The sequence below is a fragment of the Dermacentor silvarum genome, chromosome 1 (genome assembly GCF_013339745.2).
Source record: "Dermacentor silvarum isolate Dsil-2018 chromosome 1, BIME_Dsil_1.4, whole genome shotgun sequence".
Lineage (NCBI taxonomy): Eukaryota > Metazoa > Arthropoda > Arachnida > Ixodida > Ixodidae > Dermacentor > Dermacentor silvarum.
Window position 1 is genome coordinate 163,402,250 of NC_051154.1, and position 22,597 is coordinate 163,424,846.

General features: G+C 44.7%; 1 protein-coding gene across 1 annotated transcript in view; it reads left to right on the top strand.

Moving 5' to 3' along the window:
* The first annotated feature begins 7,843 nt into the window (after positions 1–7,843).
* The window catches only part of LOC119436340 (uncharacterized), a 28,758-nt gene continuing 14,004 nt past the window's right edge, over positions 7,844–22,597 (top strand). The window contains exons 1-2 of the mRNA XM_037703161.2: positions 7,844–7,966; positions 10,403–10,531. Coding sequence (XP_037559089.1) covers positions 7,929–7,966; positions 10,403–10,531 — 167 coding nt within the window. The 5' untranslated portion in view covers positions 7,844–7,928. The remainder of the gene's footprint in view (positions 7,967–10,402; positions 10,532–22,597) is intronic.

Here is a 22,597-nt window from a genome sequence, read left to right on the forward strand (position 1 = left end):
TTCGTTATTTCAATTATTTATGCTTTTGTATCTTTCTTTGCAATGTCATTGTCTGTTAACATGTAATTACTACCAACTATGTGTCTGAAAGATGTTAAAAATGAGTTAATATGTAAATATGTAACCACATCGCTGTACCGACTCTGCCGGGCCTAGTCACACAAGACCTCATGGACTTAGACAGGCCCGTTTCTTTGTATTGCTATTGGATGTGTATGAATAAATTATTGTTATTATTATTATTATTATTATTATTATTATTATTATTATTATTATTATTATTATTATTATTATTATTATTATTATTATTATTATTTGCCATCAATACAGGGGTTGATGGAAGGCGTACGTGATACTAAAAGCGAGAAACGCTTGACGAAGGTCTCACACCTTTTACAGCAGGCAATAGCAGAGAACATCATACATTTACATTCATACACATCATACAGAACATAATACATTTACAGATAACGTATTCCGAATAGAAACAATTACTGGAATACATTTCGAGGCGTTTCATTCAGCCTCGGACATGTTACAAAAAAAAACGTGCAAATTAAGTTCGCAGGACATCAGCAATAGGTAAAATAAAGATAATAACGAAAAATGATCACGCTTAAAGATGGAATAATAATTCGCTGTACAAGTAGATTGGGCATTGTAACATGTTTGTTTATGTGAAGAGGCATTGCCGATGCGCGACGTTAAGAAGCTGTTCCTGTCACGCGGTGACCAATAGTATAACTGCGTAGATGTGTATTCGAAATGTTCTTAAAGAAAGTGTTCGAGTTATTCAGCTCATTTAAAAACACTGGCAGCTGGTAACTAATCATCTCGTAGCCGTAATTTGTCTGTACAGTGGGCAATGCCCAGACAGTCATCTGACAGAGTGTATACGGAGATTTGAAAGGGCATAAGGACGCTTTGATATAAACTTTAGCGATTGTTTTTGTTCTTTCTTATAATTGAAAAATAACTTATAAGCATGTAAATTGAATGGATCTATGATTTTCTGTTCGTTAAACAAGTGTTTGGTTGTATGTTCGTAAGGTATATTATACACAATACGAAGAATTCTTTTTTATAGGACATACTTCGTATATCTGTTTTAAGATTGTAGTTGTGGTGGTTGCCCACGTTAATGGACAGTAATTTAGATAAGAACAGAATAGGGCATTATACAGAAGCAACTTTACTTTATGCGACGTGGCACACCTGTGCCATGTTACAAAACCTATAACATGGCGATATGATTTATCTGTCTGTCCCACAACACATGTGAGCACCTCTACAACGAATTTTCCTATACAACGTAGGAATTTAAGTGTTCCCAATGGCTGATTTGTTGCTTTACAACGAATGTAATGTAGCAGTGCCACCATAGCACTCCGCAGGAAGTGCCAGCTGCGCACTTGACGAGTGTGCCGAGATCAGAAATAGTCCTGCTACACTGCTCCAGGAATCACTCAACTCAAACGCTATTTGTCATAACGCATCTACGGGCAATGAATACGTCGCAGTTGATGACGTGATGATGTAATCGTAAATGACGACCGATGACATCTTCGAAGCCATCTAAGGAGGAAAGGACGCAAATGTCAACGAAGTCAACAGTGTAAACAGTGTAAACGAACCAAGTGTTTCGACGGCAAGGGACGCGATAGCGGCATTCCACGACCTGCAGCTTTGATTTGCGTAGCTCCTGCGTTTCGCCACGGGGCATGCTGTGAACTTCCGCACAATAAGGTTGGCTGCAGTCACACATTCCGCCAGAGAAAGAGTGCAAAGAAAAATTAGCGACCTATTTCACTAAGTATCTCTTGAATTACTGTTAAATAAAGGTTTTCTTCTGTTGAACGTGCTTAGCTTGCTCTGTTGTGAACGGTACGGAGTGAGACATTTACAACGAAGTAACCTGTATAACGAAGTATTGTGGAGGTCCCCAGCACTTCGTTATATAAGCTTTTGACTATATAACGGGAATCGTAAGACAGTCCAAGCTAGCTATAAGTCGGTTTCTTTGCATGTTAAATATATACGACGTTCTACAAATAAATGTTCCAATGTTTCAGGCTCACTGCGATAGTAACATTGAGGGGAAGGAGCCAATCCAGGCATGTGGGAATAAAAACTAATCATTTGTATTCAGCAACGCATTCTGGTAAATGATAGTTCAATTTTTCTAGTAAAACATCATCTGATGTGCCAAGAGAATCTAAGATGCTGAAAATCAGTGTTGTGTAAGACGGATGATTTGGCATGTTCCTCATGAACAGAATTTTTTTTTAAATTTTGCTACAGTGATATATGGCGAAGGTTGTAGAATCTTTAAGGGAGACCGCCGGCTGTGCGTCTGCTGGCTCAGGTAGTCGGTCATGGTAACAGCCGAAAAAAATTAACGGGGAAACTTTTCGTATAGTGCTAGAATAATAATTTTGTCTGTAATTTTGGTGTGAAGTCGGGTAGGCGAAGGGAAAAAGACCGATTTATTGATGGTGAAAAAATGCCCACTCTTTCCTTCTCTTGAGTGATAGAAGCATCTTTGGTTATCACTTAATTTATTCGGAGGCTCTCAGTGTAGTCCTCTAAAAAGCTTTTTAGGTATCTAATAGGCAGGAGTTTAGAATTTTTAGGAAATACATTATCGAATTCAACGCTTACTGTAGCAGCCAGTATAATTGCGAAAACCACATCATGGATTATTACATGTAATGCTTCCATAAGCTTGTGCACAAAGATTACCTGGGGACAATACAGTCGAGGCCATTGATTCCCAAAAACGCGGTCAGCTTACGAAGGAACACATAGTAGGAACGTCTCTGGGGAGAAGCATAGAAGCATAGATGTTCAGTAATGTTTGGACTGTCAGTATACGAAATCGAGTTTGAGGAGAAGGGAAGTATGTTATTTGCTATAAACTTTGGAAGGCCAAGACATAAACGTAATGCCTCGCGTTCTAAAAGAGGGCGTAATTTGTAAACAGAACCCCCAGAGAGTAACACGCAACCAAACTCCAAAATGGGGCGGACATACATAAAATAAATCAGTAGAGTCTCTGCTTCTGCTACGACTTCAGCTTGATCTTCGTAACAATCATAAACCGCACGTGTTCCTTTAGATACAGCATACTATCTACCATAGGCGGAAAGTTTTCATTTTTCCGGGGGGGGGGGGGGGGGGGCTGGTGCCCGACCATCTTTCCGAAACCTACCCACGTATATATATATATATATATATATATATATATATATGCTCAGTACCCCAATGGAAAATGGTTAGCAAAAGGTGTATATATATATATATATATATATATATACACCATTTGCTATGAATTTTCTATTTCTCGCTTTCTGGCGCATGCAATTAATATATATATCGACACTCCAGGCAAATTTTCGCTGTTGTCGTCGCCGTGATGTTCCGTATTAAATCCAAAAGCCATATAAATGAGCGAACCATACACTGTGGGTGCGGGAAAAAGCACGTAACAATGATCCGAAAAGGATGGCGGCTTGTTGGGCATTATCTTCCCGTTAGTTGTAGGTCACGTAATCCAACGCGAATGGGAAGGAGAGCACGCGTCTTCTCCTGTAGCCCTGCCGTAGCTGTGAATGAATGTGCGCGGCTGACGCTTATATGACCCGCGTGCCATATCTAATTGTTGGTAATCATTGGTGGGTGCAATGATGAAGGGCGAGCAGGGATGGCTGTTACTTCATGCGTGCCGTCTTCCTTGCAGGGCTGTCTATCCACGCCCCTAGTGTTGCAGAGTTAAGAGACAGAGGTCATTGCAGATCACTGACAGAGGCCGTCTGTAGGGGACATAAAAATAGGAAGATAATGATGATGAATCCAATTTTCGGAGTTGCGGTGAATCGCGCGGCTGGACGAACCGTTCGCCTCCGCTGCCGGCGTTCTTCATAATGCTTGCGTTGTGAAAGCGAGTGCTCGAGGTCATCCAGTGAGGTATTTACAGGTTTACATGGTCCGTGCATGCTTGCTATTTTAATTTTATGTGAATTTTTACTACAATTTACATGGCCACTACAACTATTGACTCGTGTAAGGGCCGCACTTTTCTGTTGCGATTTTGACGGGCCTTTCATGGGACCAGGCCATTTTACCTCATTTCTCCAACTACGAGTATGAAATCCGCCGTAAACCTCCGCGATCACCTCCTGTCGACACCCAGTAGCGACGCGCGATATAGTACGCTGCGCGCGACAAATCGCTGTTGAGCCCGATCAGAATCAGCGCACGGAACGCGATCGCTTCTCGGTTGGATATATTTTTTTAATACTGGCTGTCAAGTTGGGGGTGCGGCCCTTACACGGGTGCGATCCGTGCACGGATTTACACGGTAAAAATCTTCCTTCGTGTAACTGTCTTCTACTTCGCGATCACTAATACTGCTTCGCCTTCCAGGCCAAACTGCACTCTTTTTTTATACTTTGAGTCCGAGTATAAGCGCTGCTGCGCATTACTTCTAGACTTCTATACATATTCTGATTTCGAATGAATCCGGCTTGGAATCATTTCGGCTACTGAGTGAATTCTATATACAAGGTGTTTCAGCAAACACTTTAAAATTTTTTTAAAGGTTGCCTGTGGCAGATAGCACAATTCTAGTTCATGTGATGGTCTACTCCAAGAGGCGGATATTACTTGCACAATAAATTGAAATTCATAATCGACTAATTAATAAAACTAACGAATTAAGTTTTTAGCAAATTACTTTATGACCCATGTGGCAATTTAAAAATTCTAGCCATGGAGTTCGGATCCACTTGTAACTAATTCTAAGGCTGACACCAGTGTCGAGATATCTCTAACTTTCTGGAGAAATGCATTGGCGTGCCAGTCACTTTATTAACAAAACGTCAATTTATGCATCGAAACACAAAAGTATGAATATATATATATATATATATATATATATATATATATATATATATATATATTATGGGGTTTTACGTGCCAAAACCACCATCTGATTATGAGGCACGCCGTAGTGGAGGACTCTGGAATAATGTAGACCACCTGGGGTTCTTTAAGGTGACCTAAATCTAAGTATATGGTTGTTTTAGCATTTTGCCCCCATCGAAATGCAGTCGCCGTGGCCGTGATTTGATCCCGCGACCTCATGCTTAGCAGTCCAACACCAAGCCACTAAGCAACCACGGCCGTTTAGCACAAAAGTAACTGGAACGCCAATGCATTTCTCCGCAATGTTCGGGGATTAATATCTCGAAACTGGTGCCATCCTAAGAATTAGTTCCTAGTGCATCCGCTTGCGAACTCCACGGCTAGAATTTGTAAATTGCAACATGGACCATAAGTTAATATGTTAAAAACCTATAATTGGTGAATTTGTGTTGATTAGTCGATTATGCATTTCAATTTTTTGTGCAAGTAATGTCCGCCTCTTCGAGAAGACCAGCTCATGAACTAGAATTTGGCTATCTGCCACACGCAACCTTTATAATTTTTTTGAAAGTGTATGCTGAAACACCCGTATTTATGGCATCTGCATACAAGAGGCGATGTTTCCATCCCTGATGCGTAAATGTTGTAAATAATTAGAAGAGCTTTTTTTTTGTGTGTGACCAGTCGTTAGCTGGAAAGAGAATCAATATTGAGGCACATATCACTCACGTGCTTTTCACACGCCGTTGATAGAAGACTCTGCCGAAGGGGTCACTGAAGTCTGCAGTTTTTTTGTTTTGTTTTTTTCAATGTCAAAAAAAGCAGGCAAAGGAATTTGAAGCGAGGTGAACATACATCAACATATTCGTTCTCTAGGCATAGGCTATCCATTTAGTTGGCTATCTCCTTCTCTTTCAAAATATAATAAACTTTGGCCTGTGTCAACCCCCTGTTTTTTTATCCGTCAACCCCCCCCCCCCCCTCCCCGCCCCTAAAGTGTCATTACCGGAGTTCTGTTACCCACATAATTTGAGGATTCTTTTGGTTGACGGATATTCAAATATATTGTGTTTGTGCATGGTGTTCCCAGCGTAAATTTAAAAAACATGTTGATGTGAGGAAACACGGATGAGGTAGCCGCCGCTGGTGCTTCTATTGCGCTCGTCCTCCTATTGTCAGCATTTGCCGAAATAAAGCGAAAGTAGAAATTAAAAGCCATGCACGTACGCGCCAACAATGATGCTGTAATCTTTTAGCCACAACAAACGTGAAAAGGTAGAGGCAACGCAAAAGAATCCTCAAATTATGTGGGTAACAGAACTCCGGTAATGACACTTTAGGGGCGGGGAGGGGGGGGGGGGTTGACGGATCGCCGGGAAAACTCCGTAGGGGGCTCGAGCCCCGGAGCCACCCCGTAGTAGGCGCCTATAGTGTTCACATTCGAAATAAAAAAAAGTTGAAGTGAGAAAAAATGCGGATGAGATAACCGCCGCTGGCGCTTCTAACGCGCTTGTCCTCATGGTCAGGATTGCAGAAATAAAGCGAAAGTATGAATGAAAAGCCGTACACGTCCGCGCCAACACTGATGCAGTAAGCTTTCAGCCACAATAAAATTCTAAGAGAAAGTGTTGAGGCACCTCTAAAGAAACCTCAAATGATGTGGGTAACAGAACTCTGGTAATGACACTTCGGCGAGAAAGGGGGGGGGGGGGGAGCTCTGCCTCCCCCCCCCCCTTGTAGTCGGCGCCTATGCTCTCTGCAGTGTGATTGCATATTCACGAAACATACAGAGTTTCATCTTTTTGAAGTCCACTAGCGCAAGAGGCGCTGGTTGTTTATATCCAGAATATCTCCTCTTCTTTCAAAGTGACCCATGGATGTAATGACCACATTCTTTCCATCTCTCGTCTTCATCTCTTGGGTCTATGTATAAGATTGTGATGTACTCTTCTTGCTGGTGTATAAACTGTAGTTGGCAACGCAGGGTGTGTGGAATTTTGTTCACCTGCTATTTCAAAAAAACGCGCATATGATGCGTTGAAGTAGCTGACACCGCGCAGTGGCGCCGCCGCAGAACGATGACCGACAGAGAAAAGGAAAAGCGGCCTGCAAATCGATCGCGCCGCGGCAAAGGAGCTAGGGAACGAGGTCCGCGTGGTAGCAAGCAGTTTCGTATTTCTTCTTGGTTGTGAGAAAAACAATGTGAATAAATAGAAACCGTAGCCGATCTCTTCCAATGGTATGCGTTCCGAAACTCGGCACGCAGTTGGAAAAACATAATGCTCCGCTAAATGCGTATCGTAGCCGTTAAATGTTAAGCAGTCGCGAAAGCTCTCCCAGAGCTGCGCTCTGCAAAAGTTGTCTCGTGGGTTGCTTTATTCTGGTGGATTTCACGAGATCCAGCGCCATCTCTTGTCCATCAAAAGAGCCTCTCGTGATCTCATACTTTGCAAAGTGAAAAGAATTGAACGAAGACGTTGCCTTTTAACATTTTTTTTTTCTATTATGCATCGTGGTGCACGCAATCCCCCCTTCTGTAGGCGCTCTTCCCTGTTTTCAGATACTTCTTTCTTTGCGTACATTTGAGACATTACGCCTAGCGTAAATGAGTGGTGGGTGCTCGAATTTTAGTAGAGTGAAACGGTCACGAAACGACGCAAGCACGCGATCCAGCCACTTTTCTGCGAATAGAACACCGTCTATACCTCATTTTACGCCCATGGACGCCGCTCTGCTGTATGTCGGATTTCAAGCTAACGACAGATGGCGCTGCGGTCTGCTTCGACTTTAGGGAAGCGAATACATCTTCGAGCGAATCTGCGACCCGATGGGGAGTCCTCCCCTTCTGCGACACGTGAGTGAAAAACACTACTGCCGCGGCTCGGTCTGTCCTCAAGATGGCTGCTGCGTTGTTGCCATGGCAGTCTCGGTTCGCCGCCGTTGCACGAGATAAATCATTAGCTGCTGCGACAACGTAAACAGGAAGACGTAGTCGGCCGGACATGTCATCGAGCGAATATTCAGAAGGCGACAGCCTAAGGTACGTCCACGCGAGGGGGAGGCCGGAATGCGTTCGCGAACAAGGGCGGGAAGGGTTCATTTGGGCGGAGCTGTGCGTGCATCTAGGTCTGGTGCGCCTCGATGGGGCGCGGACTCCGGCTCGTCCCCTATTTTTTTAATCGCGAACATTCGCAGAGGAGCATTCGTAGAGGTCGTGCACTTGTCGCAGTGCTTGGTCTGCGGCTGAACACGCCTCTGCCAAGAGCTGACAGGTAACCTGTCGGCGGGCGATGTATTGTTCCAAAGGCGCCGTGTTTACCTGAACGAATTATGAGAAACACAATTCAAGACAGTAAGCAAATAGAACAACCGCCTTTTTTTCTTTGCTTTCAACGTGTGCTTTACCTCGTGTGTTCGAAACTTCTACAGCGTGTTGTTTCGTAAATGCTTCAACATTGCCTGCTTGCGATTGTGCTTTAGGTGAAAAACAATACCGTGCATGTAGCCTATAACATAATTAACACTGGCGCAGCAGGAAGCTATAGTAGCCGATCGCGGAAAGACCTAGCTATAGTACTGGTCCCGGCTACTTTATGTTAGCAATGTGTCAGTCACTGAAAGTCACCTGAAGCGAGACAACCGGAGGACGAGGCACCAATGACTTGGTGATCGCGTTCTGTTGTGCAGGTGATATTGGCGATTAGCGTTCTGCAGGAGTGACAACTTGATCGATTTATTTACCCATTACCCAAATGATCCAGTGTGAATCCACACGGCGAACGTTGGGTTTAGCACAACCCTCAACATCTATGCATCGGCAACAACAAACTGCATGCGACCACAAAATGCTGGAAACGCAACGAGTTTTGTAACACGAGAGCTCTGCGAGCTTTCATAAATGCAGAATTTTTATCCATCTCAAGAATGATAACAGCGAAGCGCCCAAACCTCCTCCTGTGCCCTCCAAAATAAAATTATAAAAGAATCGCAGAATGAATCTACTTCTGCAGCGCGGGCGTGCGCAGGCCTGTGAGAGCAGAAAAAAAAAAAAAAAAGCGCGCCGAGTCGCGTACCTCAGGACTTTCATTAAAGTTTTGCATCCATGCATCCATTGCTCACGGCACAACTATTCGAAACCCGCTACTGTCACCAGAAAAATCAAATGAGCTTCAGTTGTAATCGTTCGAATGCCAGACTGTCTCCCCTTCACCCACTTCTTTTCTTTCCTTTTTTCTGTTTACCTACGTGACAAGTTGAACGAAATGTTTGTGGTTTTCTAATGGTGAACGAGTATGAAAGCGTGGGATTGACGGAAACTGATCGACTTTCGTATTTCTGTTTTCGATAGGGCCAACCATTTTTCACGATGCTGCTGCGCGTAGGAGAAAGGCGTGTGAGAAGTTATTTAGCGTCTGAGTAAAACATATACGCGTGCCGCTGTCCTGACTTCAAAGTTATCTTCGCGCCTACAGGTACACGTGCATACGGCGAGCTCCAATTACATGTCCTAGTTCAGCTTGCAACAACTCCTTCAAGTGCTTCACTAAGTTTTCGCAACCAGTTCTTGCGCTTAAAGAAAAGGAAATGAACTTGACGCTTCGGTATCTGTAGAAGTGCGCTTTTATTTATTTTTTTGTATTTTTTTTTTGTCTTGGACATAAAATATACCTTTCTCACGCTAAGTTTCACATGTTGAAACTTACCAAAGAGAGTGAGTAGAAGCGGAAAGGGAGTGACGTCAGTGAGCGGTTTCATTATCTTGCGCAGGTGAACGGGCAATATGGCACACCCGCCGTTGTGGCGTACAGCGGCTATGGCTTTGCGCTACTATAAGCCCGAGGGCGCGGGATCGAATCCCGGCCGCGGCGCCCGCATTTCGATGGGGTTGAAATGCAAAAACGCCCGTGTACCGTGCATTGGGTGCACGTTAAAGAACCCCAGCTGGTCAAAATTCCCCAGGAGTCCCTCTTGCCTCATAATGAACTCGTAGGGTTGGCACGTAAAACCTCACGATGTGACGCAATATGGTACGAGCACTCAAAGAGAAAGAAAGGGGAAGAACGAGCGTAAATTAATCGCAAAAATGAAATACGCCATCACAGCCTATATTTATGAGCCCATGGACAGAAGGAAACGAGGTAGTGCACTAGCAACATTTAGCGCCGGTCCTCAATTGTCATCGCTATCCTAAGGTCGTACGCACCGATGGCAAGCGATTTTCCCGTCTGTCACACACAGTATACACGGCACTTACAGTACTCCGCTCTTAAAGCTTGGGACTCGACTCCAGTCATTTCACATTAATTATGGGCAGCATTAGGAGTCCTGAAATGTTAACTTCGATGTTAATTTGGCCACCTATCATTCGTTTGCTTTGGCGAGTGTGTAACTTGTGTGTGTGTGCTTTTTTTTCTCTCTTTCCAGGCGACGTTACATGCTTGCGACTGTTGTCTAACTCGCTTGTTGCATTTCGCAGCCGCAGCGACGAGTCCCTGTCGGCAGAAGACGATGGCGAGGATATCATGTACCAGCTGTCCGTGTTCTGGCCCTACCCAAAGGGCCCTGACGCTTCGCTGAGAAAGGGCCCCAGCCTCGCAAACCTCTCGTGAGTGTGCATTGATCGATAACCACCTCCATCAGGGGCGTAGCCGGGAGGAGGGGGAGGGGGGGGGATCACACCCTGCACACTGTGTGTTTGCGTGTGTGTGTGTGTGTGTGTGTGAAATCTCTGTTCTCTGTGTACCAGGCTACCTGGCATAAAACGACATGCGGCAAAATCTGCTTAAGCACCCCCAACCCCCCTCCATTTCTCAAGTACGTGCCCCCCCCCCCCCCCCCCCCCCCCCGTCGTCCGAAAAACATTTTTGGCTACGCCACGGCCTCCATGTTCCATCTGTAACACCGCAGAACACCGAAACACGCCCTAGCAATTGCTTCTGTTCTTCGAATGTTCCTCCTGTTGTGGCTTTCGGTCTGTGAAAATGCGCGCATATAAGAGCTGCGTTTTTCTTTCGTTTACAATAAAATTTAGCTGAGTGATCTTTTGTGTTGTTTTAAGTGTAGGTTACATTTTATGGCGTTAGTTCGTCGTATAGCAACAGAGAGCTGCCTTTTATACACGCAGCGCTTTGCTGTGATATATAACAGTAGGAGATACTTTGCTTGTTATATACCCCATCTCCCACACACAGTCACGCCCGCCCTTCAGTTTTATTTTTATTTATTTTTTAAGGGTACTTTTGACATTTTTGCAGGCGTATCTCAACTGTGTGCGTGCTGTTCTTGCACCAACTCTCCTCATTGCTCGCGGCTTCTTTTCGGTTCCGAGCGGAGACACCAGCTAATAATGTACCTTCTAGGGCATGTACAATATGTCACTTGATAAGACGGCGCCAGAAAAGGCTAGAAATTTATACAGAGGAAACGACCCGTCGTAAGTTTTATAAACTATTATTGAATTACGTCACCAGTAGGGTCGATCGAATCGAGAATTTTTCAATAACAACCAATATCTCTAATCGGAAGGTTCCATTGGAAAACGGCTGGGCCGTGGTAAGCAATGCTTATTTGAATCTTTCTTTTCAGCGCATGTAATGCAGGTTCACAAATGAAATTCTGGTCAACTAGGCAGCTCGAATGATGAACTATAGTGAGGTGATCATATTTAAAGTAATCTGGATGGTGAAACTAACAAAACGAAAGAGGCCACACGCGACTAGAGACGTACGGAGAGTGCAATATGTATGCAAGGCTATGACAGCTGCGCCAATTGCGGCGCTCTGATACTCGCGTAAACTTATGCACGAAGTCGCGCCAAAAGCATATGAAATTGACAGAAATTTCGCCTCGCTGCTCTGATACGGCGGAGCGCATGCTCATTCAACAGTGGCTCAGCTAAGTTGTCTATAAGCTAACGTCACTTTAGTCGCCTCCACACGGTGTGACATTCGTCGGTGCTGTACAGGGAACTATAGCTGACTGATTTCTCACCCAAACGGGTAGTGAAAATTTCCGGTCGCCTGGGAAACAAAATTTCGCTATAAAAAGTAAATGTTCTCGTATCCTGCTCGGCAAGCAAGGCTTGCTTGCGTGCCCCTCTTGCACTTCTTGCGCGCTCCGACGTCGTCGTCGTGACGAAGTAGCAAGAAAATGCTTAATTGACACTTTATTTGCTCTTGAATAAACGTAAATTTAATGGTCCAGAAGGTATGCGCCGGCCGCGGGAAGTTCAGGCAACGTTACGCGACTTTATTCACAGTCTTCAAAGCGCTTGTTGTAGTCCGAAGTTCAAAGAAACTCGAATCTTGCATAGGCATACCAAACAACTAACGCGCTAGGCGTAATACTGAGGCAAAATGAGGTAGGTACATAGGCCAACTGAGTTTGTCATACGAGCGTGACATCAGCTGCGCTGTCACGTAACGAACTATATGGTATCTCGGAGGGGACGGCCTATAGGCCCTTCTGCATAACCCCCCTGGAGCGAAAAAGCGAAGAACTTTCGGCGGCGGCCGCCCGCCGTCAAAAAACTGGCTGTTCGCCGCCGATCCACTCTCTCCAGCTTTCGCCGCCCAGTGAACCGGAAGTCGTAGGGCGCGGCGGAGAGCGTGGACCAATCGGGCCACAGCACAGAGGTTGGCTTCCGTCGGTCGCCCGTCAGCGGGAGTTTTGGTTGTTGACGCTTGGCTACTGTTGGGCTGTTTCCTACCTTCGCTTCAAACGTTTGTTTTCCAGCGCTGTTTCTCCTGCTGGTTTGTTGTTCTGCCTCAATGTTCTAGTAAATAATATGTGGTCACTGCTTGTTTTGTTTACTCTATGTAGTTAGAGGCTTCGCTTCCCGATGATGCTCTGCCCATACATACCTGCAACATGTCTAGTGTACCGCCGTGTTTTGGAAAGACGTTTGATTGAAGTTTGCAGGGTGTAGATAACTGGCACATCCGAGAAAAACGCGAGCTGAATCATCGCGTAGGCGCGGCATATGGGCGGCTCGCTACTTTAAGAGACAAAAGAGAGCCTTTTCGCAAGCCATGTACAGGACCCCCCATCTTCGGCGCGACGACAGGGGTGACCGTCAGGTGGTGCGTGCCGGGTTTGTAGGGATCTTTTTCTCCGGAAAAGTCAGTTGACTACAGCTATTGCAGTGACGACTATGGGCGCTATCGATGCATCACTCCTTCTCTTCTTGCTGTTGTTTTTATAAAAGCAGCAACTTCTTTTTCAACTGGAGAAGACGGTTTCGACGGACGATTGCCATGTCCGTCGTCACATAATAGCTTTCTGTGTTTCCTCGATGGCAAGGCAGGCTCGAAGGCGGAAGCTGACGGAAGAGAAACTGTTGGCGAGCGGAGCGAGCCGTAAACAAACACAGGGTCACAGACGAGGGTTACTATCGGCGAAATACCGACGTGTCGTGTTAAAAAAAAAAAAAAAAAAAAAAAAGTTCCGGCTAACAGCGGACACTTATGTACGCACTTTTTCAGGTCAGTTGCCTTATTTTATGCGTAAACACGTCGCTTTCGTAGCCCAGCTCGTCTGGCCACAATGACTCCTCGCGGGCGGCGTCGACTGCATGGTCGGCGGCGTTCGCCCACTCTTGGTTGCATGGACTGTGGCGTGACGAATTCGCGGCGGCGCTTCGCGCTGGATTTTTGGTCACGTGAAATTCGTCGCGAAAGTTCGCTGCATGGAGGTTACCAGGAAATGTTACGCCCTCTTGGTGTTTGTTCTGCTTCAATTACGGTTCTTTCTTCCCCTGTTCAGCCTCTTTCACTTTGATGTGACATGGCATATATTTGTGCTGTTTTCGGAATAAATAATTTGTTGAAGTTGGTGTGCTTCGCCCGCCATCGTTCATTCTCTGCGTTATTAGTACATTCACGGTCGTGTTTGGAACACTCGATGCTGCTGATCCGTCCAGCGAACAAGCGATTATCGTTGATCCGATCACCCACGGAACGCTTCTCATATAGGCTGGCGCCACTGAAGCGTGCACTCTAATCAGGTGGCAATAAGTATAGAATGGCCAAACAGGAAGGTGCCTAAATTATAGGCTTCGTGAACACGACAACAATGTTCAAGGACACTTGGGAGTGAATTACCGAGATTGCAGTCCGTTTTCAAAGATTGCATGGGTCGCACAGCTCACCATCCAGATAGAGAAATTATTGAGGCTGCAGAAGTTAATCGTCAGTGCGGTCGACGTCGATAGGGTTGTCGCAAACAGAGCTCAAATATCTATGGCGCTATCTACAGTTAAAAAACTAGCATTACTAGGTACGCGTAGCGCACAGATGAGTCCTTCGATGCCTGCAGCCCGTGTTACCATTTTCATTTCCCTCTTGTTTGTTGTTTTCTTGTTTCACCAACAGCATTCACGTCTTACGTCTATCGTATGAGCATATAACTTCACCATTTTCGCCAATAAAATTCAGTCGACAGTTCGCGCTCGTGTTTTTCAATTCTCCTGTCTATACGTTTCTGGTTTGTATACGCAAAAGCCTGCCATCAGGTAATCCGGAACTCACTTATATACTCGCATGTATTCGCATTCAGCGTAGGTTTAGGCACCGGATCGCACATGCTTTCCATACCGCCAGCCGTGCCAGATCGCACAGCCGTAGCGAGCGAAGAAATCACATCTAGTAGGCAACGCTGCGCACTCGCAATGCCCTCTAGCCAGCGCTTATCTCGATGTAAGCCCTGTTTCCACGCTGTACATATATTGTACAACCAGGGTCCTTTCAAGGAGGTTTAAACTTTTTTTTAAACCTCCTTGGGTCCTTTAATACTGAATGCATCTGGTAACGAAACCACCCGCCGTGGTGGCGTAGTGGCTATGGCGTTGCGCTACTAAGCCCGAGGGCGCGGGATCGAATCCCGGCCATGGCAGGAGTGCTCAACCCCCCCTTGGCCACAAGCCTTTAGGAGCCCCAATTACCGGCCGTAACAAAGAAGAATGTAACAAGGAGATTCTTTTTGTGCAAAGGAATGATCAACCATGCGTAAATAAACTTCCAAATTTTGCTCACAACAATGACTGACTTATTTTTTGTGCCTCCCTCAATGCAGCTAGTTCGGCTCCCTCTCCCTCGAGAAAATGGGAACGCTACACCTCTGGCAGTTAATATGAGTTTAATATCCCCAACTGCCGGTTCAAGGCGTCATATGAAGTCCAACAGGTATGAAAATTCCAGCGATATGCTTAAAAAGTTGCGAAATGCTGATTCGAATATTGAACAACTTTGTATCCATTAGAAGGAAATAAACAACGGCGTCATTCAAAATTCGCGAGACAAAGGACAGCGACATTTTCTAAAACAGTGAAAAAATCTCGAAGAGGCTTGCCCCTCCCACTAAAAGTGAACGGGTGCTAGATAAATCAAGCGGACACGTGTAATGAAAAGCTTGCGCCTCTATAGATTTGAGTTACACGCTTAAATAAAAAGAGAAAGGAGAAACAAGCTTGTAACAACTAATATAATTTTGATCCGGTAAGTAAAACAGAAGCCAGAATTCTATATCTGTTAATTTCCAAGACTCTGGATCAGCAAGAAACTGAATGCCAGTTACATAAATCTTGCTGATAGCTACTGATAGGAATACTTAGGCATTGCAAACTCTACATGACTGATTTCGAAACGTGCAGACGTCTTTAGAAAAATGTTGCAGTTGTTTGGCTTAAAGCGCGATTCAGTGGCAGGGATAGCGAAAGAATTATTACTCGCACTGAGACTCGCGCTGTTTCATGCAAATAATTTGCAGAAAACATTAGCAGCGATGGCCGCATAATTATGATTAGGTGCTCAGGAATTATGTCACGTAGTCACTGTGGAGTTCGGTTAATGATCGGGCGGTGTGAGAATGAGAGGGACCTTGAATTTAAAAATTACATCTATGAAACTTTGAGAGAAGGGAGAAAAAGAGGCTAAAAAGAGACAAAGGGAGATAGAGAAATGCGGTAAGAGTAAACAAATAGACTGCGAGATTCAAGAATGAAACTTTCCATCGCCATGTAAGCATTCCAATGATGGTGAATTATTGCTGGCATAACTTCATGAAGATGATCATTATGGGGGGAAGAGGGGGGGGGGGGGGGGGGTTACTACCACAACAACGGCTAACACGACGCACGCGGATGCCATTGCTGCAAAAATGTGCCGTAGCAAAATAATGACTTCCTCATCCATACTTAACTCGGCCCGCTTACAAAATGCAATAAATACAGGTTTAGCAATTATTGCCGTTCATTTCTGTTACGCAGATAGCAATACTTGCTCTGAAATTCCGCAATTTGGTTCAAATGTTGTTGCACATGTCAGTTCAACTATATTTCGCATAGAACTGCCGCAGATCTCCTGTACAGCGTCGCAGAGGTCATCAGAAAAACTTATTCTCTCTGCGTAGTGCATTAATGTAAAAGGATCCTCCCCCACCCCTTATTTCTTGTGGTAAATTGTAATTATGTTAAAAGATGCAGTGCGGTAAAGATGCACCGCGGCATACTGGACGCTTCAATTACAACTGCAGCTGTTGTGCGCTTGTACGTGTAATCGTCGCGTAAGTAATAACGATTTGGCTTACTGTGAGATACATGTTACTCAGCAGCCTACACGCACTTCTATTGCAAGTGAAAAGGCCAGACAACTAAAGCAGTATCTTATTTCTTGGCGATGTCACGTAACAAAGAGGTCGTCTGTTTTTGAAGTTGTGTAACTGCAAAACGTACTTTCGTGCTCCTAAATAGCTTCCTGTAGTGCTCGCGTTTGCATTGACCAGAAACAGTGAACCCTTTAACACGAGTAGAGCATGTTTACGACTCTCTCACCTGAAAACATGCGGAATGTGGATACACTAATAAGAGAAGAACCGCCTCCACTCGACGGTCGACGACGAAAACAGTCACGATGATTACGTGCATGCGAGGGCGTCCGTAGTAATAGCAGTCAATGCTGCCAAGAATATGATGAGTATAAAGAGAGCATTTACACACAGAAAGGTATTTCCGGGCAAAAATAAAACAACAGCCAGATATATGCATATTAAACTGTAATTTCGAGAACACAATTTCATAAGTACTGTCAGCAAAGCGCTAAAACATTTAATAACCTCTAAATTGCGCTCATATGTCAAAAGGGCCTGGCTTGGATACGCCGTCACATGTGCGCAACGCGGATACGCAACTGGATAAGCTGCCGGCTTTGTGGCACGTGCCCTAGCTCAAATCCGGTTATTGAGTCTACCTTTGAACCTCTAGAACCCCTGCTGCGGCTTCTCCTCAACAAGCCTAACCATGCAGGAAAGTGCTATTGCGGCCATAATTCAGATATTTGTAACTTGTGTGGTGGCTTCTCCTCAATAACTGTAACCGTGTGAAGAAGTGTCATTTCGGTCGTACATATAGGTTTACCACAAAGAACAAGAAAGTCGACTTGGTACTTCGCCTAACCCTTCAGAAAATTTCAGTCCAGCCGCTATACATAAGAGTTCACACGTTGTAGACTCGAGTAAATGCATATTCAAGCAAAGCTTGCATTGCCTGACTCGCGCCGGCGGTGTGGTTGTCGTCGTACGCGAAAAACCAAGTCCTCCTCACCCGCAGCAGGCGGCCGGAAACCGTCCTCACCCACAGCTTCTTGACAGGTTCTCCTCCTCACCCGCTCCGCGCGTGCCGTTTTCAAGCGAAGCCTGTATTGCCTGACTCGTGTCGCCGTCGGGTTGGCTGTCGACGTAGGCGAAAACTGAGTTGAGCGCCGGCACCGGTGCTTGACATTTTCTCCTTCCTGACCGCAGCTGGCAGCCGGAAACCCTCCTCACCCACAGCTCCGTTTCTCGCCAGTGCAAGGCCAGCTACGCTGTGGTTAGGCCGCTCTTGGTCCGTTCCGCCGAAGAGGAGGCAGCCTTCTAAAGAACGACAACGGGAGCGGGCTCGCCGAAGTAATCCTAGGGCGCGATATCGTAAAATGATTCCAAACTGTTTTGATTCCAATTTCTGCAATCAGCCTCCACAATTGGTCAAAACATTTTCGGGCCACTCCCAACTTCGCCTGTCTGTCACGCGACGTCACGAAAACCGCGATAGCTCCCCATCTGATATAAGGTGTACGCACTGATTATGGATGATTAAACCGCACAAAAGAAAAATAATCATTCCTGATTCGACGCCTTTTCACCATTAGCCCTCTGCTATTGGTCCAAATGTTTTATGGCTACGCCCACTTCGCCTGTCTGTCACGCGACCTCACAAAACCGCGAAAACTCACCACGTCAAAGTGACGTGTACGCGAAAAAATGCATTAATATGCCGAACAAAATTGACAATTTTTCTGAATAGCCACAGACTGCCCCGTTCCGAAAGGAATAGAAGATGGCTGCCCGCCGATCGCTCAGGCCCTTGCTACTCGCACGTGCCGGTGAGCATATTTATTTATTTATTTATTTATTTATTTATTTATTTATTTATTTATTTATTTATTTATTTATTTATTTATTTATTTACTTATTTACTTATTTATTTATTTATTTATTTATTTATTTATTTATTTATTTATTTATTTATTTATTTTCAATACTGCAGCCCTATGCAGGGCTATTGCAGGAGTGGGAGTACATGGAATACATATATGAAAGACTTAGAACATTAACATCACACCAATGCTTGTACAAAATCAGATGTCGCCATTTCACGAACACAACCGGGTAAATCATTCCAGCATTCAATAACTCTCGGAAAAAAAACTGTGTTTGAATACGTTAGTGCACGCAAAAAAGGGCTTTAGGTTAAGGTTGTGGCCACGTCTAGTCGGAAGAGCAGTAGCATGCACGATGTAGTTATCATTAGACAGTCGGCAAGACGAGTGAACAAATGAATGTAACAGTTTCAAAGAATCAATATCACGTCTGGTACACAAAAGCGGTAATTTCAAAGCGGTCATTGCAGATGAGGGTGAAAAATCACGGTCATAGCGATGGTGAATGAAACGAACAGCCTTCCTTTGGACAGATTCAATTTTAGTCATGTCGCACACTTTATATGGATGCCATACGCTTGAAGCGTACTCTAATATAGGGCGAATGAGTGCATTACATTAGTAATTTAGTGCATTTTGGAGATTTAGATGACGTTCGTCTTAAATAACCTAATTTTTTAGTGCTTTAGAGGTAACATAATCTATATGATGTGACCACTGCAAGTTGTGTGTGAACATAACGCCAAAGTATTTGTACGTCTGCGCCCGGGGAACTGTTATGTTGTTGAAAGCGTACACATGCTGTGATGGAGAATGGCTGTTTGTAAATGACACTACTGTTTTTTGAAAGTTTATGCGCATCTGCCCATCCGAGCACCATGAGCAAAACTGCCTGAAAGAATCCTGAAGTAAAGTGTGATCATTAGCAGTAGTTATTACCTGGTATAGCACGCAATCGTCGGCATAGAGACGGACTTTGGACCTAATATTGCTGGGAAGGTCATTTATAAAAATCAAAAATAGCAGGGGTCCCAGAACGGAGCCTTGGGGAACACCAGATGTTACTTTTATTGCTGAGGACGAGTTGGAATTAAATGAAACGATTTGAGAGCGCGAGTTGAGAAAGCTAGCTATCCAGTCGATCAATTGAGGATTATTTAATATTACGTTTAGATTACTTAGAAGCTTGTTGTGTATAACGGTGTCGAAAGCCTTGGAAAAATCTATAAATAACGCATCAATTTGTTTACCAGTGTCTAAATTGCTAGCAATGTCATGTGAAAATTCTACCAGTTGTGTTATTGTGCTGAAACCACGATGAAATCCGTGTTGTGTGTTGGACAGAAGGTCGTTCGATTCAAGATACTCAGTGATATGTTTATGAATGATATGCTCCAGCAGCTTCCCGGAATTGGAGGTAAGCGATATAGGTCTATAGTTAGACAGAAGTTGTCTATTGCCTCATTTATGCAGAGGCAAAACTTTAGCTAACCTCCAGGACTCGGGGACGGTACTTGAAGACAAGGATTTGCCAAAAACGATCTCCAAATAACGATCTCCAAATAACGTATATTTATTTGCGCATGATAAACCTTTTTTGCGTGGCAGTAAAACGTTATCGAGCCCTTTCGGCATGCATACGACTTCGCTCTGCCAACTCTTCCTTGCTGAGGATCCATTTTAGAGGCATTCTTATCCTTCCGTTGCACGCCGCCGCGATTTTCGACCAGCCACCGCAAGCTAAGTAAGGCGAAGCGGACCAATCGGAGAAGCCGGCACCACCCTCTTCATGCGGTTATCTATTTTCACTGTGCTGGCTCGGCCCCATCGAAACCATCTCCACTAGAGCATGCTTCTCGCTTCATGCCAGCCAATTAGATAAGAAAAACCGCTGAGTGTAGACAATGTTATTGGTTTTGAAAGCGAACAAAGGTGACCTCCTATAAATGAGGAGAGTATTTGATTGGGTTGTTCAGACAACGCTGCGGGTCACCGCCCGATGCTTGCGTCGGTGCTTACGTAAATTTGACATCAGGAGTTTGGAATCAAAACAGTTTGGAACCATTTTACGTTATAGCGCCCCTAAGTTCCGACAAGCCGAAGCAGAAGCGAAACGACAACGCCGGACAAATCTATTGTGAAATGTTGGGTTGTGGTGGGTCAAGCGTTGGGCATTTGGTTTGACAGGGATTTCCCAAGGGACTGGTTTACGACTTCACAGGACAAGCTTCGCCTGCCCGCCTGTTCCCGGTAGGGAAGGGGTTCTGATTTTTTTTTTTTTTTTTTCAGAACGCTTGTTGAAAAACGGGACGTTTCCATCTCGCGCACTCCCGGTGACGTGTAATAATAACTGTCTATCGTGAACGAGGTATACTGGCGGTATTTATTGCAATACTTGAACCAGCAAAGTCAAAGGATAGATTTGTGGACAAATGCTCAAAAGGCTAAGGTAATCTTCAATAGCCCGGCGAGGTAACTAGAGTTGGTGATTATTAGTGAGCGCGCAGGAGCGTACTTATTTTGATCAAGTAGCAGGGGCAGGATGTTGGAAAGAACTGTTTTTCGTTCTGATTTTAGTTTCGTTCCACTGAAGAAAGTTCCGTTCCGGTTCTGCTACAGAACGAAAAAAAATGTTCCGTAACGGTTCATAACGGTTTTAGTTCGCATGCAAAAATTGTCAAGCAAAGTAATGATAAAAACATAGTATTTATTTTTCTCAATAATTTGAGAATAGCTTTCTCAATATATTTCTCAAATATATTTATCTCAAATTATTCGTCTATGCGCGCGGTAACCGTTTTGCGCGTGGTTTGGTACGGTAGCGCGAATGTGATGCGGCTGACGACGAGGGCTTGCACTAGTCGTCTCGTCCTCGGTGAGGCCGTCCTTGCTTCGCGGTATTCATGCTATTAGGAATTCTGAGATCACGGTCAGTGAAGGCACTGATAAAACGAACTAATACGGGTGCGACACGACGCACTTTTGATCGCGATCAAGCCCGATCCGGATCGAATTTCTCGGTCGTGATTTGCTCCTTTGGGCAAGCTGTTCGAGGGAGCTAATAGCAGTCGCGAATTTCGATCCGGATCGGGCCTGATCGCGATCAAAAGTGGTCGTCTGACACCGGTATCAAACGAACATAAACGACACGATGAGCTCTGGGTTTTGCTACGATCCCGATGTGCTAGTGTACCGAGCGGCAGGCTTAGATTAGTGGAGCGCTCGACCGGCCATCACTGCCTGAGATACGAACTTATGCGGACCCCCGAGATGAGCGCTAATTCTCACGTTGCCTGAAATCGGTTGCTGCGGATTGCCGAATTTCCCCTTGAACGGAAAACCGATGAAAAATATTTCGGTTTCACTCCGGAACAAAAGAATAAATAACCTTTCGGTTATGTTTTCCTTCCCGTCAAAAATATCGTTCTTTCTCGTTTTTATTCTATGCGAGTAAACATTGGTGCGCACAAGGCATGCATTCTGAAGCGACGAACGACAGCTTATAACGTTAACGTTGAAGAGAAAAGTAAACAATGAGTGCATTCTATGAGAGCTAACCATAGCGCTCGAACTTAGAGGATAAGAGTTAAGAAACTAAGGACCGTGCAACGAGCGACTGAACGGAAAGTGGTTAGATACTGTAACGTTAAGAGACAGGAAGAGACAACAAACGGGTGTAGCTGGTGCTCCAGTTGAAATTAAGAGGAAGAGGAGTTGGGCAGGTAATATAAAGCAGATTATCCATCGCAGTAACAATATTAGAGTACGATTAGAGTACCCTATAGCAGTGTTCGAGTAAGAGTATTAGAGTACCATAACAGTGTTCAAGTAAGAGTATCAGAGTACAATTAGAGCGCCCTGACAGTGTTAGAGCAAAAGTATTAGAGTACTATTAGAGTACCCTAACAGTGTTAGGGTACTCTTAATAGTTATGTTACCCTAACAGTGTTAGGGTAACAGTATTAGGTTCCAAGGGAGGGGAAACGCATCCGAGGACGGCATATGATTAGGTGTTGTGAAAAAATAAGGAAACTTGCGGTCATAGAATGGACAATAAATATATTGTGGGATTTTACGCGTCAAAACAACGACATGATTATGAGGTACGCCGCAGAAGGGGACTCCGGAACAATTTTGACCATCTGGAGTTCTTTAACGTGCACCCAAAGCACGGTACACGGGCGTTTTTGCATTTCGCCCCC